The sequence below is a fragment of the Oncorhynchus keta genome, unplaced genomic scaffold, assembly GCF_023373465.1.
Source record: "Oncorhynchus keta strain PuntledgeMale-10-30-2019 unplaced genomic scaffold, Oket_V2 Un_scaffold_7763_pilon_pilon, whole genome shotgun sequence".
NCBI lineage: Eukaryota > Metazoa > Chordata > Actinopteri > Salmoniformes > Salmonidae > Oncorhynchus > Oncorhynchus keta.
In genome coordinates this window covers 457,335-474,777 of record NW_026290998.1, presented here as the reverse complement: position 1 = coordinate 474,777, position 17,443 = coordinate 457,335, and the positions used below count along the sequence as shown (strand labels likewise).

Genomic DNA, 17,443 nt, shown 5'->3' with positions numbered 1-17,443 from the left:
CACAATGATACCATCACGATACTCAATACCACAACGATACCATCACGTTACTCAATACCACAACGATACCATCACGTTACTCAATACCACAATGATACCATCACGATACTCAATACCACAATGATACCATCACGGTACTCGATACCACAATGATACCATCACGATACTCAATACCACAACGATACCATCACGATACCACAATGATACCATCACGTTACTCAATACCACAATGATACCATCACGATACTCAATACCACAACGATACCATCACGATACCACAATGTTACCATCACGATACTCGATACCACAATGATACCATCACGATACTCGATACCACAATGATACCATCACGATACTCGATACCACAATGATACCACAACGATACCATCACGATACTCGATACCACAATGATACCATCACGATACTCAATACCACAATGATACCATCACGATACTCAATACCACAACGATACCATCACGATACTCAATACCACAATGATACCATCACATTACTCGATACCACAATGATACCATCACGATACTCTATACCACAATGATACCATCACGATACTCAATACCACAATGATACCATCACGTTACTCAATACCACAATGATACCATCACGATACTCAATACCACAACGATACCATCACGATACTCAATACCACAACGATACCATCACGATACTCAATACCACAACGATACCATCACGATACTCAATACCACAATGATACCATCACGTTACTCGATACCACAATGATACCATCACGTTACTCGATACCACAATGATACCATCACTATACTCAATACCACAATGATACCATCACGATACTCAATACCACAATGATACCATCACGTTACTCAATACCACAATGATACCATCACGTTACTCAATACCACAATGATACCATCACGTTACTCGATACCACAATGATACCATCACGATACTCGATACCACAATGATACCATCACGTTACTCGATACCACAATGATACCATCACGATACTCAATACCACAATGATACCATCACGATACTCAATACCACAATGATACCATCACGATACTCAATACCACAACGATACCATCACGTTACTCAATACCACAATGATACCATCACGATACTCAATACCACAACAATACCATCACGTTACTCGATACCACAATGATACCATCACGTTACTCAATACCACAACGATACCATCACGTTACTCAATACCACAATGATACCATCACGATACTCGATACCATCACGATACTCAATACCACAACGATACCATCACGATACTCAATACCACAACGATACCATCACGTTACTCGATACCACAATGATACCATCACGTTACTCAATACCACAATGATACCATCACGTTACTCGATACCATCACGATACTCGATACCACAACGATACCATCACGATACTCAATACCACAACGATACCATCACGATACTCAATACCACAATGATACCATCACGATACTCAATACCACAATGATACCATCACGATACTCAATACCACAATGATACCATCACGATACTCAATACCACAATGATACCATCACGATACTCGATACCACAATGATACCATCACGATACTCAATACCACAATGCTACCATCACGATACTCGATACCACAATGATACCATCACGATACTCAATACCACAATGATACCATCACGATACTCAATACCACAATGATACCATCACGATACTCAATACCACAATGATACCATCACGATACTCGATACCATCACGATACTCGATACCACAATGATACCATCACGATACTCGATACCACAATGATACCATCACGATACTCGATACCACAATGATACCATCACGATACTCGATACCACAATGATACCATCACGATACTCAATACCACAACGATACCATCACGATACTCAATACCACAATGATACCATCGCAATACTCGATACCACAATGATACCATCACGATACTCAATACCACAATGATACCATCACGATACTCAATACCACAACGATACCATCACGATACTCAATACCACAATGATACCATCACGATACTCAATACCACAATGATACCATCACGATACTCAATACCACAATGATACCATCACGTTACTCAATACCACAACGATACCATCACGTTACTCAATACCACAATGATACCATCACGATACTCAATACCACAATGATACCATCACGATACTCAATACCACAACGATACCATCACGATACTCAATACCACAATGATACCATCACGATACTTGATACCACAATGATACCATCACGATACTCAATACCACAATGATACCATCACGATACTCAATACCACAATGATACCACAATGATACCATCACGTTACTCAATACCACAATGATACCATCACGATACTCAATACCACAATGATACCACAATGATACCATCACGATACTCGATACCACAATGATACCATCACGATACTCAATACCACAATGATACCACAATGATACCATCACGATACTCAATACCACAATGATACCACAATGATACCATCACGATACCACAATGATACCATCACGATACTCAATACCACAATGATACCATCACGATACCACAATGATACCATCACGATACTCAATACCACAATGATACCATCACGATACTCAATACCACAATGATACCACAATGATACCATCACGTTACTCAATACCACAACGATACCACAATGATACCATCACGATACTCAATACCACAATGATACCATCACAATACTCAATACCACAATGATACCATCACGATACTCAATACCACAACGATACCATCACGTTACTCAATACCACAATGATACCATCACGTTACTCAATACCACAATGATACCATCACGATACTCAATACCACAACGATACCACAATGATACCATCACGATACTCAATACCACAATGATACCATCACAATACTCAATACCACAATGATACCATCACGTTACTCAATACCACAATGATACCATCACGTTACTCAATACCACAATGATACCATCACGATACTCAATACCACAATGATACCATCACGTTACTCAATACCACAACGATACCATCACGTTACTCGATACCATCACGTTACTCGATACCACAACGATACCATCACGATACTCAATACCACAACGATACCATCACGATACTCAATACCACAATGATACCATCACGATACTCAATACCACAATGATACCATCACGATACTCAATACCACAATGATACCATCACGATACTCGATACCATCACGATACTCGATACCACAATGATACCATCACGATACTCGATACCACAATGATACCATCACGATACTCGATACCACAATGATACCATCACGATACTCAATACCACAATGATACCATCACGATACTCAATACCACAATGATACCATCACGATACTCAATACCACAACGATACCATCACGATACTCAATACCACAATGATACCATCACGTTACTCAATACCACAATGATACCATCACGATACTCAATACCACAATGATACCATCACGGTACTCGATACCACAATGATACCATCACGATACTCAATACCACAATGATACCATCACGTTACTCGATACCACAATGATACCATCACGATACTCAATACCACAATGATACCATCACGATACTCGATACCACAATGATACCATCACGATACTCGATACCACAATGATACCATCACGATACTCAATACCACAATGATACCATCACGGTACTCAATACCACAATGATACCATCACGATACTCAATACCACAATGATACCATCACGTTACTCGATACCACAATGATACCATCACGATACTCAATACCACAATGATACCATCACGATACTCAATACCACAATGATACCATCACGATACTCAATACCACAATGATACCATCACGATACTCGATACCCATCACGATACTCAATACCACAATGATACCATCACGATACTCAATACCACAATGATACCATCACGTTACTCGATACCACAATGATACCATCACGATACTCAATACCACAATGATACCATCACAATACTCAATATCACAATGATACCATCACGATACTCAATACCACAATGATACCATCACGATACTCAATACCACAATGATACCATCACGATACTCAATACCACAATGATACCACAATGATACCATCACGATACTCAATACCACAATGATACCACAATGATACCATCACGATACTCAATACCACAATGATACCACAATGATACCATCACGATACTCAATACCACAATGATACCATCACGATACTCAATACCACAATGATACCACAATGATACATCACGATACTCAATACCACAATGATACCACAATGATACCATCACGATACTCAATACCACAACGATACCATCACGTTACTCGATACCACAATGATACCACAATGATACCATCACGATACTCAATACCACAATGATACCACAATGATACCATCACGATACTCAATACCACAATGATACCACAATGATACCATCACGATACTCAATACCACAATGATACCACAATGATACCATCACGATACTCAATACCACAATGATACCATCACGATACTCAATACCACAATGATACCACAATGATACATCACGATACTCAATACCACAATGATACCACAATGATACCATCACGATACTCAATACCACAACGATACCATCACGTTACTCGATACCACAATGATACCACAATGATACCATCACGATACTCAATACCACAATGATACCACAATGATACCATCACGATTCAATACCACAATTACCATCACATTTTTACCACAATGATACCACAATGATACCATCAATCATACTCAATACCACAATGATACCATCACGATACTCAATACCACAATGATACCACAATGATACCATCACGATACTCAATACCACAATGATACCACAATGATACCATCACGATACTCAATACCACAATGATACCACAATGATACCATCACGATACTCAATACCACAATGATACCATCACGATACTCAATACCACAATGATACCACAATGATACCATCACGATACTCAATACCACAACGATACCATCACGTTACTCGATACCACAATGATACCACAACGATACCATCACGATACCACAATGATACCACAATGATACCATCACGATACTCAATACCACAATGATACCATCAATATCTTTTCACAAAAGTACAGCAGTAACAATGATACTTCAATTCCATCAGCTTTGCAAACCAGAACCGTTGGTCACGATACTCAATACCACAATGATACCATCACGATACAGAGAATACCACAATGATACCAAACTCAATACCACAATGATACCACCCCTTCCAAATGATACCATGGTTTCCATCACGATTTCAGCCACACAATGTTACCAAGACAAATAAAGAAGGCGTATTAGCCAAAGTCACAGAGTAGGACTTGATCCAGACAGATCTGTAGAGTCAATCAAGATGTAGCCTAGGTCTATTCACAATACAGGTGATATTCAATAGGAGTTTGGACGTTAATTTGAGTTATTGAGCTTGTTTTGGCTAATTTCACACGGCTACAGAAGGAAAAACAATCTGTTTCCCCTCCGTTTGGAAGAAGCAATATCTTTTCTAAAAGTGCAGCAGTAATGACTTCGTTCACAGCTTTGCAAACGGAGTCCGTTGGTTCGGTGAAGAAGGTTACTGCCCCAGTCAACTGTAAGTGCTGTTATTGTGAAGTGGAAACATCTAGGAGCAAGAACAGCTCAGCCACAAGGTTGTAGGCCACACAAGCTCACAGAATGAGCACAATAACTGTTGGTTGGGAGCTTCATGAAATGGGTTTCCATGGCCGAGCAGCCACACACAAGCTTAAGGTCACTATGCGCAATGTCATGCGTCAGCTGGACTGGAGTAAAACTCACCGCCATTGGACACTAGAGAAGTGGAAACACGTTCTCTGGAGTGATGAATCACGCTTCACCATCTGGCAGTCCAACGGACAAATCTGGGGTTGGCGGATACCAGGAGAACGCCACCTGCCCGAATGCATAATGCAAACTGTAAAGTTTGGTGGAGGAGGAATAATGGTCTGGGGCTGTTTTTCATGGTTCGGGCCCCTTAGTTCTAGTTAAGGGAAATCTTAATGCTACAGCATTCTAGACTTTGGCAACAGTTTGGGAAGGCCCGTTCTTGTTTCAGCATGACAATGCCTCCATGCACAAGCAAGGTCCATACAGAAATGGTTTGGATGGTGTTGAAGAACTTGACTGGCCTGCACAGAGCCCTGACCTCAACCCCATCAAAACCCTTTGGGATGAATTGGAACACTGACTGCAAGCCTAATCGCCCAAAATCAGTGCCCGACCTCACTAATGCCCTTGTGGCTGAATGGAAGCTAGTCCCCGCAGCAATGTTCCAACATCTAGTGGAAAGCCTTCCCAGAAGAGTGGAGGTTGTTATAGCAGCAATGTTCCAACATCTAGTGGAAAGCCTTCCCAGAAGAGTGGAGGTTGTTATAGCAGCAATGTTCCAACATCTAGTGGAAAACCTTCCCAGAAGAGAGGAGGCTGTTATAGCAGCAATGTTCCAACATCTAGTGGAAAGCCTTCCCAGAAGAGTGGAGGCTGTTATAGCAGCAGTGTTCCAACATCTAGTGGAAAGCCTTCCCAGAAGAGTGGAGGCTGTTATAGCAGCAATGTTCCAACATCTAGTGGAAAGCCTTCCCTGAAGAGTGGAGGCTGTTATAGCAGCAATGTTCCAACATCTAGTGGAAAGCCTTCCCAGAAGAGTGGAGGCTGTTATAGCAGCAATGTTCCAACATCTAGTGGAAAGCCTTCCCAGAAGAGTGGAGGCTGTTATAGCAGCAATGTTCCAACATCTAGTGGAAAGCCTTCCCAGAAGAGTGGAGGCTGTTATAGCAGCAATGTTCCAACATCTAGTGGAAAGCCTTCCCAGAAGAGTGGAGGCTGTTATAGCAGCAATGTTCCAACATCTAGTGGAAAGCCTTCCCAGAAGAGTGGAGGCTGTTACAGCAGCAAAGGTGGGGACTAACTCCATATTGACGCTCATAATTTTGGAAGGAGATGTTTGACGAGAAGGTGTCCACATACATTTGGTCATGTAGAACAAAGTTGTGAAAAATCAGCATTATTTTGCGTTATGATCCAAAACAAAGTTCTAGGTTAGTAAAGTTCTAGGTTAGTAAAGTTCTAGGTTAGTAAAGTTCTAGGTTAGTAAAGTTCTAGGTTAGTAAAGTTCTAGGTTAGTAAAGTTCTAGGTTAGTAAATTGATGTTAGCATCAGCTGTATACTAGAAAGAGAAGTTAGCCTGCAAAGCTGGAAGCTACCGGTATCTTCTTGCATTGTAAAGTGTTGAAGCCTGTATGGACATTGTGTTGCGAACGGTAATTTACAGTTTCAACATTTCTACATGATGTGTTGCATTATTCAAGCGTGTTAGCTCTCCACTCATGCTGCACAGAAGATAACAACTCAGCCCAGACTCAGAGCAGTGGTGTTCATGCTAGGGGACATCGGCTGCACTGCTAGACTTGACCCTCTCAATCAGTATACGACGTGAGACCCATTTAACAGAAGTTTCGAAAAATAAAACAAATTCTAGTCCAGAACGTTTTTTTTTATTTTCTAGTATCGGAAAAGTACCAATTGTATCGGTTTACCGTGCAACACACTTTTAGTCTTAGTTACAATTTAGTCATTTAATCCTCTGTTAGTTTTAGTTGTTATGAGTCGACAATTTGTCTAGTTTTAGTCCGTCATTTCAGTCAAACCTCTGTGTCGTTGTCATCTGACCAATCCTGTGTCGTTGTCATCTGACCAATCCTGTGTCGTTGTCATCTGACCAATCCTGTGTGTTGTCGTCATCTGACCAATCCTGTGTGTTGTCGTCTGACCAATCCTGTGTCGTTGTCGTCATCTGACCAATCCTGTGTGTTGTTGTCATCTGACCAATCCTGTGTGTTGTTGTCATCTGACCAATCCTGTGTGTTGTTGTCATCTGACCAATCCTGTGTGTTGTTGTCATCTGACCAATCCTGTGTGTTGTTGTCATCTGACCAATCCTGTGTGTTGTTGTCATCTGACCAATCCTGTGTGTTGTTGTCATCTGACCAATCCTGTGTGTTGTTGTCATCTGACCAATCCTGTGTGTTGTTGTCATCTGACCAATCCTGTGTGTTGTTGTCATCTGACCAATCCTGTGTGTTGTTGTCATCTGACCAATCCTGTGTGTTGTTGTCATCTGACCAATCCTGTGTGTTGTTGTCATCTGACCAATCCTGTGTGTTGTTGTCATCTGACCAATCCTGTGTGTTGTTGTCATCTGACCAATCCTGTGTGTTGTTGTCATCTGACCAATCCTGTGTGTTGTTGTCATCTGACCAATCCTGTGTGTTGTTGTCATCTGACCAATCCTGTGTGTTGTTGTCATCTGACCAATCCTGTGTGTTGTTGTCATCTGACCAATCCTGTGTGTTGTTGTCATCTGACCAATCCTGTGTGTTGTTGTCATCTGACCAATCCTGTGTGTTGTCGTCATCTGACCAATCCTGTGTGTTGTCGTCAACTGACCAATCCTGTGTGTTGTTGTCAACTGACCAATCCTGTGTGTTGTTGTCATCTGACCAATCCTGTGTGTTGTCGTCAACTGACCAATCCTGTGTGTTGTTGTCATCTGACCAATCCTGTGTGTTGTTGTCATCTGACCAATCCTGTGTGTTGTTGTCAACTGACCAATCCTGTGTGTTGTCGTCAACTGACCAATCTTGGGTGGTGTTGTTGCCAGGTGGTTTGGGAAGTGCTGGTACATTCATGACCTTCTGAAGTATGAGTTCGACATGGAGTTTGATGTAAGTACACACACACACCAAGGTTTCAGTTAGCCGGCTTTTGGGCAAAAATAGCCCTACTGCCTTGTTATAGCCCTACTGCCTTGTTATAGCCCTACTGCCTTGTTATAGTCCTACTGCCTTGTTATAGCCCTACTGCCTTGTTATAGTCCTACTGCCTTGTTATAGCCCTGACACACACCATCCTATAGCCCTGACACACACCATCCTGAACACACACCATCCTATAGCCCTGACACACACCATCCTATAGCCCTGAACACACACCATCCTATAGCCCTGAACACACACCGTCCTATAGCCCTGACACACACCATCCTATAGCCCTGACACACACCATCCTATAGCCCTGACACACACCATCCTATAGCCCTGAACACACACCATCCTATAGCCCTGACACACACCATCCTATAGCCCTGACACACTCCTGTCTCTCCTGACTGGTCAGATTCCTGTAACGTACCCGTCCACCGCCCCTGAGGTCGCCATGCCAGAGCTGGACGGGAAAACGGCCAAAATGTACAGGTAAGAAACACACACAGACGGCCCACTGTGATGAATTGTGTTGCAGGATGACATGGTTCCTGTCTTGTTGCAGGGGGGGGAAGATTTGTCTGACGGACCACTTCAAACCCCTGTGGGCGCGAAACGTACCGAAGTTTGGATTGGCTCACCTGATGGCCCTGGGGGTACGTGCTGTGTGTGTGTATGTTTGTCTGATGTGTGTGAGTTCTGTTACACTAGACTAGGCTGGACTACTAACTGTACTATTCATAGAGCTGTGAGGAAGAAATTACACCCCCTGAAAAGTTGTCTGTGTTTTATAGTTCTGTGTTATAGTTCTGTGTTATAGCTCTGTGTTATAGCTCTGTGTTATAGCTCTGTGTTATAGCTCTGTGTTATAGCTCTGTATCTCTCTGTGTTATAGCTCTGTGTTATAGCTCTGTGTCTCTCTGTGTTATAGCTCTGTGTCTCTCTGTGTTATAGTTCTGTGTCTCTCTGTGTTATAGTTCTGTGTTATAGCTCTGTGTTATAGCTCTGTGTTATAGCTCTGTGTCTCTCTGTGTTATAGCTCTGTGTTATAGCTCTGTGTCTCTCTGTGTTATAGCTCTGTGTTATAGCTCTGTGTCTCTCTGTGTTATAGTTCTGTGTCTCTCTGTGTTATAGTTCTGTGTTATAGTTCTGTGTTATAGCTCTGTGTTATAGCTCTGTGTTATAGCTCTGTGTTATAGCTCTGTGTTATATCTCTGTGTCTCTCTGTGTTATAGCTCTGTGTTATAGCTCTGTGTCTCTCTGTGTTATAGCTCTGTGTTATAGCTCTGTGTCTCTCTGTGTTATAGTTCTGTGTCTCTCTGTGTTATAGCTCGGTGTTATAGCTCGGTGTTATAGCTCGGTGTTATAGTTCTGTGTTATAGCTCTGTGTCTCTCTGTGTTATAGCTCGGTGTTATAGCTCGGTGTTATAGCTCGGTGTTATAGCTCGGTGTTATAGTTCTGTGTTATAGCTCTGTGTCTCTCTGTGTTATAGTTCTGTGTTATAGTTCTGTGTTATAGCTCTGTGTTATAGCTCTGTGTTATAGCTCTGTGTTATAGCTCTGTGTTATAGCTCTGTGTCTCTCTGTGTTATAGCTCTGTGTTATAGTTTTGTGTTATAGTTTTGTGTTATAGTTTTGTGTTATAGTTCTGTGTTATAGTTCTGTGTTATAGCTCTGTGTTATAGCTCTGTGTTATAGTTCTGTGTTATAGCTCTGTGTTATAGTTCTGTGTCTCTCTGTGTTATAGTTCTGTGTTATAGCTCTGTGTTATAGCTCTGTGTTATAGCTCTGTGTTATAGCTCTGTGTTATAGCTCTGTGTTATAGTTCTGTGTTATAGTTCTGTGTCTCTCTGTGTTATAGCTCTGTGTTATAGTTCTGTGTCTCTCTGTGTTATAGTTCTGTGTCTCTCTGTGTTATAGTTCTGTGTCTCTCTGTGTTATAGTTCTGTGTCTCTCTGTGTTATAGTTCTGTGTCTCTCTGTGTTATAGTTCTGTGTTATAGCTCTGTGTTATAGTTCTGTGTCTCTCTGTGTTATAGTTCTGTGTTATAGCTCTGTGTCTCTGTGTTATAGTTCTGTGTGTGTTTGTGTTATAGCTCTGTGTTATAGCTCTGTGTTATAGTTCTGTGTTATAGCTCTGTGTCTCTGTGTTATAGTTCTGTGTTATAGCTCTGTGTTATAGTTCTGTGTCTCTCTGTGTTATAGCTCTGTGTTATAGTTCTGTGTTATAGTTCTGTGTTATAGCTCTGTGTTATAGCTCTGTGTTATAGTTCTGTGTGTGTCTGTGTTATAGCTCTGTGTTATAGTTCTGTGTGTGTCTGTGTTATAGCTCTGTGTTATAGCTCTGTGTTATAGCTCTGTGTTATAGTTCTGTGTGTGTCTGTGTTATAGCTCTGTGTTATAGCTCTGTGTTATAGCTCTGTGTTATAGCTCTGTGTTATAGTTCTGTGTGTGTCTGTTATAGCTCTGTGTTATAGCTCTGTGTTATAGTTCTGTGTTATAGCTCTGTGTTATAGCTCTGTGTTATAGTTCTGTGTTATAGCTCTGTGTTATAGCTCTGTGTTATAGCTCTGTGTTACAGATCTGTGTCTCTTTGTTATAGTTCTGTGTTGTAGCTCTGTGTTGTAGCTCTGTGTTGTAGCTCTGTTATAGTTCTATGTGTGTCTGTGTTTTAGTTCTGTGTTATAGTTCTGTGTCTCTCTGTGTTATAGTTTTGTGTGTGTCTGTGTTATAGCTCTGTGTTATAGCTCTGTGTTATAGTTTTGTGTGTGTCTGTGTTATAGTTCTGTGTTATAGCTCTGTGTTATAGTTCTGTGTGTGTGTCTGTGTTATAGTTCTGTGTGTGTCTATGTTATAGCTCTGTGTCTCTCTGTGTTATAGCTCTGTGTTATAGTTCTGTGTGTGTCTGTGTTATAGTTCTGTGTGTGTCTGTGTTATAGTTCTGTGTGTGTCTGTGTTATAGTTCTGTGTGTGTCTGTGTTATAGTTCTGTGTGTGTCTGTGTTATAGCTCTGTGTGTGTCTGTGTTATAGCTCTGTGTTATAGTTCTGTGTTACTAGGCTGTACTACTGACTGTACTATTCACAGCGCTGTGAGGAAGTATGTACACCCCCTAAAAAGTTGTTTTTGGACATATGGATATTCGTTCTTCATGTCAATACTATTGACAGAAAGTTAACGTATAACACTGAAAAATTACAATTAAATAAGTTAGTCCTAAATATTTCAAAAACTAAAAGCATTGTATTTGGGACAAATCATTCACTAAACTTCAACTACATCTCATAATGAATAATGTGGAAATTGAGCAAATTGAGGTGACTAAACTGCTTGGAGTAACCCTGGATTGTAAAACACAGAGACCCTCAGAACTATAACACACACACACACGCACTCAGAACTACAGCACAGAGACCCACACACACACAGAACTACAGCACAGAGACCCTCAGAACTATAACACACACACACACACACACTCAGACCTACAGCACAGAGACCCACACACACAGAACTACAGCACAGAGACCCTCAGAACTATAACACACACACACACACACACACAGAACTATAGCACAGAGACACACACAAAACTACAGCACAGAGACACACACTAAGAACTACAGCACAGAGACCCACACACACACAGAACTACAGCACAGAGACCCACACACACACAGAACTACAGCACAGAGACCCACACACACACAGAACTACAGCACAGAGACCCACACACACACAGAACTACAGCACAGAGACACACACACACACAGAACTACAGCACAGAGACCCACACACACACAGAACTACAGCACAGAGACCCACACACACACAGAACTACAGCACAGAGACCCACACACACAGAACTACAGCACAGAGACACACACACACACACAGAACTACAGCACAGAGACACACACACACACACAGAACTATAGCACAGAGACACACACACACACACACACACACACACACACACACACACACACACACACACACACACACACACACACACACACACACACACACACACACACACACACACACAGACAGAGAGAACTGGAGCACACAGAGACACAGACTCAACTTTTCAAGGGGTATACTTACTTCTTCACAGCTCTATGTCCAGTAACTAACAACCTAACTGACGACCTCTCTCTCCGTGTGTGTAGTTGGGTCCGTGGTTGGCGGTGGAGATTCCAGACCTGATCTCTAAAGGACTGATCACACACAGAGAGCAGCAGGGAAGCTGAGACCCCCCTTCCCTCTTTGGGAACATGTTTACTGGTGTGGTCCCAGTGAAGGTGATGCTGCTGTTTGTTCTGAGACCCAGAAAACAGACTAATGATGTGGCTACCGACATGTGACCACTCACTCTTCTGTTGCTTTCAAAGGCAATGTTCCTGCACATTCAAGTTAAACTCTGCAGTTGTCGGCTCAATCAGAAATGACCTTTTAAATGCCTAGATTCATCTAGAAAACAGGATAACACCATGTTGGATTGAATCTCAGCCTAGATTCCACTAGAAAACGGGTGTTTTACGATATTTAGTCACATGGCTGAGAAGCAAACTTCAGTGTTTGAGTTGACAGAATGTTGCTCCTGTGTCTCCTGTAATAAAACATGTCTGATACCTGTCATGTGTTGTATATCTGTGTTTTGATGTGCTTAGCCCCCTCCTGTACTCCTTGTTCACCCATGACTGCATGGCTATGCACGCCTCCAATTCAATCAAGTTTGCAGATGGCAATAGAGTAGTAGGCTTGATTACCAACGATGACAAGACAGCCTACAGAGAGGAGGTGAGGTCTCTAATAGTGTGGTGCCTGGAAAACAACCTCTCGCTCAACGTCAACAAAACAAAGGAGATGATCGTGGACTTCAGGAAACAGCAGAGGGATCACCCCCCTATCCACATCGACTGGACAGCAGTTGAGAAGGTGGAAAGCTTCCAGTTCCTCAGTGTGCACATCACTGAAATAGTGATGATCGTGGACTTCAGGAAACAGCAGAGGGTGCACCCCCCTATCCACATCGACGGGACAGCAGTTGAGAAGGTGGAAAGCTTCCAGTTCCTCAGTGTGCACATCACTGAAATAGTGATGATCGTGGACTTCAGGAAACAGCAGAGGGTGCACCCCCCTATCCACATCGACTGGACAGCAGTTGAGAAGGTGGAAAGCTTCCAGTTCCTCAGTGTACACATCACTGAAATAGTGATGATCGTGGACTTCAGGAAACAGCAGAGGGTCCCACACCCCTATCCAGTTGAGAAGCTTCCAGTTCCTCAGTGTACACATCACTGAAATAGTGATATATAATAATAATTTCCTCCAACAGCAGCATTGACTTTAAATGGTTTAACTTGGGTCAAACGTTTCAGTTAGCCACCCACGAGCTTTCCACAATAAGTTGGGTGAATTTTGGCCACATTCCTCCTGACAGAGCTGGTGTAACGGAGTCAGGTTAGTAAGGCCTCCTTGTTCGCACACTTTTTCAGTTCTGCCCACAAATGTTATAAAGGATTGAGGTCAGGGCTTTGTGATGGCCACTCCAATACTTTGACTTTGTTGTCATTAAGTCATTTTGCCACAACTTTGGAAGTATGCTTGGGGTCATTGTCTATTTGGAAGACCCATTTGCCACCAAGCGTTAACTTCCTGACTGATGTCTTGAGATGTTTCTTCAATATATCCATATAATTTTCCATCCTCACGATGCCATCTAATTTTGTGAAGTGTCAGGTAGCTAGCTAGTTACCAATAGCTGGCTAGCTAGTTTTATAGTTTGGTAATTTAGCTTCATAATTTTGGCTGCATTCCAAACATGTAAAAGACACACCCTCTCCCCTCAGCCCTCAAATTAAGTGGACACTTCAAATCACATATCACAAGGTGTGATGAGTGTAGGGCGAGGGAAGAATGAATGATTGTCAATGGATCGCCCTTGCCCAGAAATTCATCACTCATTTGTCCCACGATTGTGTTTTCAGTCATCATTAAACCACCTGTAGCTGTTGTTTATGCTTTATATGTATCACAGGCAATTATGATTGCATTTCATATCTTGGCTAGAAGGCAATGCATCCGCAGACATGAAATACTAGCCATCCGACTATATCAGGTAAATTGAAAATTACAATGTGTGATGTCAGGGAAATTTGTATTCGCTAGCTAACGTTTCCAATAGCTACCCAAACAAAAACATAATTACTTTTAGGTTATGTGTTTTTGCCATGTCCATTAGTAGCAACATTTCTAACTTATTTAACATTCGATTTTACATAAACTTGTATGTTGACTTCTCCATATTGATGTTGGTTTTACATTTTGGCTGACTTTCTTAGCGGATGTACAATCATTGCAAATTGAATTATGGGGCGTTTCAGGCCCTGGAGTGAAAATAATTATACACTCGATCACAAACCAGGCCTGAGGAGCTTACATTTCCAACTTCCCTTGTTGGCTAATTATTTGGAAGGACTGCAAAGATGGCTGCGGGGATTCCCTCAAGGCCACAATGTGAGGGTAAGTGGAGGAGGGTGTGTCTTTTATGTGTTTGAAACGCAGCCATTATCTCACATGCCAAAAATGCAGCTGTGTTGATTAAGTTAGACACTTTCCAGGCCACCGGAGTTTGACACTTGACGACAGTTTACATTGAATTGTGGGTCATACCAACCCCATAATATCAAAGTACTAAACTAGCTAGATCGAGGGCCGAGGGGGCAACATTTGTGATTTTGGACCTCCACCGAGGATAGAAATCAAACAGCATCCGTTTTCTAGGGGCCGAGGGAGGAAGTGACGTATTTGGGCTTCAGCCGAGACTGTTCTCAGGATCCGCCCGCTGTAACCATGGCGACAAGGACGCGGAGGCCTGCGCCTGCGCAGTGGTTCTCTCTGTATCCCGTTTCAGGAGCAGAGAGAATGCTGGAAGCGAGAGGCTAATGTTGTTCTCACGTTTTCCCACGGGAGATTTAAATTGATGATGTCTCAGATAGCTAACCGTTAACTTTACCCAGTGCAGCTTCCTCATCTGGTACACTTGCTTTGTATGTTCTCTAGCGGTAGTTTAACATAACGGCCGGCCTGTCGCCCGGTTCGGGTGTGTGCGTTGTGTCCGGTTGCAGAAGGAAGGATGAAGGCGTCTCTCTCTAAAGGCATCCGGCTGGACGCTGTTCTCCAGGAGGGCTTCAACGAGGTACCGTTACAACCGAGATACCACTACCGTGCTGGGAGAGTCGTGTGTGCTTGTTTCTGTCTGTAAGATTATTTGGGCTCTTTCTTAGCTAAGTTACTCTCCTCTAGCTTGTTAAGTAGTTAGTTAGTTAGTTAGTTAGTTAGTCTAGCTGGTTGGTTTAGTAGATCAGTAGAGGTTTAGTTCTGGGTCTGTTTTCAGGGTTCAGAAGTTAGCCTGATGAGACTAAAGCAGTGGGGTCGCGACATTATTCTATAGGACAATATAAAAAGGTTGTTGAGAAAGATAATTTGAAAGAAAATGTTAATGAGTAAATGCATTTGTTTTATTTTCATTTTGATAAGAGATGAAAATGCAATGAATTGAAAGTTAACGTTATTTGTTGATGTAAAAATCTACATGACCGATTTTAAGCTTGTCATTAGATTTGGGGTGGGGTGGGAGTGCAATAAATTATTTGGGAAAAAATTGGGTCCCCAGAAATGATTGGGGGGAAATGGGGTCCCTGCTGAAAAAGTTTGAATAACACTGTTTCAATCTATCAACACCAAACCAACGGTTCAGACTGGCCCAACTTAGATTTCTTGTTAACAAAGGCTGAGGGCTGACCCCATTTAATCAACTGGTTGATTGTTTGGTTGATAGGCTGTTGGTCGACCTAGATTTCTTTAGTCAAGCAGTAGCAAAAAAAAAAAAAAATGTCTGTCTGAGTGGACTAATCCATTGTGGAGGCCGTGGGGATGGCACAGTCCATCAGTCTAAGACACCTGTCTGATTGGCTCCTGTCTGAGTGGACTGATCCATTCTGGAGGCCGTGGGGATGGCACAGTCCATCAGTCTAAGACACCTGTCTGATTGGCTCCTGTCTGAGTGGACTGATCCATTCTGGAGGCCGTGGGGATGGCACAGTCCATCACTCTAAGACACCAGTCTGATTGGCTGCTGTCTGAGTGGACTGATCCATTCTGGGGATGACACAGTCCATCACTCTAAGACACCAGTCTGATTGGCTGCTGTCTGAGTGGACTGATCCATTCTGGGGATGACACAGTCCATCACTCTAAGACACCAGTCTGATTGGCTGCTGTCTGAGTGGACTGATCCATTCTGGGGATGACACAGTCCATCACTCTAAGACACCTGTCTGATTGGCTCCTGTTTGAGTGGACTGATCCATTCTGGAGGCCGTGGGGATGGCACAGTCCATCAGTCTAAGACACCTGTCTGATTGGCTCCTGTCTGAGTGGACTGATCCATTCTGGGGGCCGTGGGGATGGCACAGTCCATCAGTCTAAGACACCTGTCTGATTGGCTCCTGTTTGAGTGGACTGATCCATTCTGGAGGCCGTGGGGATGGCACAGTCCATCAGTCTAAGACACCTGTCTG

The 17,443-nt window shown here is 42.5% G+C and overlaps 2 protein-coding genes across 3 annotated transcripts in view; both read left to right on the top strand.

The window, feature by feature from the left end:
- The window catches only part of ufc1 (ubiquitin-fold modifier conjugating enzyme 1), a 28,190-nt gene extending 14,696 nt beyond the window's left edge, over positions 1-13,494 (top strand). For both annotated transcript variants that reach the window (XM_052517403.1, XM_052517404.1), the window contains exons 4-7: positions 8,758-8,821; positions 9,273-9,349; positions 9,423-9,513; positions 13,028-13,494. In XM_052517403.1, coding sequence (XP_052373363.1) covers positions 8,758-8,821; positions 9,273-9,349; positions 9,423-9,513; positions 13,028-13,108 — 313 coding nt within the window. In that variant the 3' untranslated portion in view covers positions 13,109-13,494. The remainder of the gene's footprint in view (positions 1-8,757; positions 8,822-9,272; positions 9,350-9,422; positions 9,514-13,027) is intronic.
- Positions 13,495-15,763: 2,269 nt separating this feature from the next.
- The window catches only part of LOC118371846 (dixin-like), an 82,705-nt gene continuing 81,025 nt past the window's right edge, over positions 15,764-17,443 (top strand). Inside the window, exon 1 of the mRNA XM_052517402.1 lies at positions 15,764-16,059. Coding sequence (XP_052373362.1) covers positions 15,997-16,059 — 63 coding nt within the window. The 5' untranslated portion in view covers positions 15,764-15,996. The remainder of the gene's footprint in view (positions 16,060-17,443) is intronic.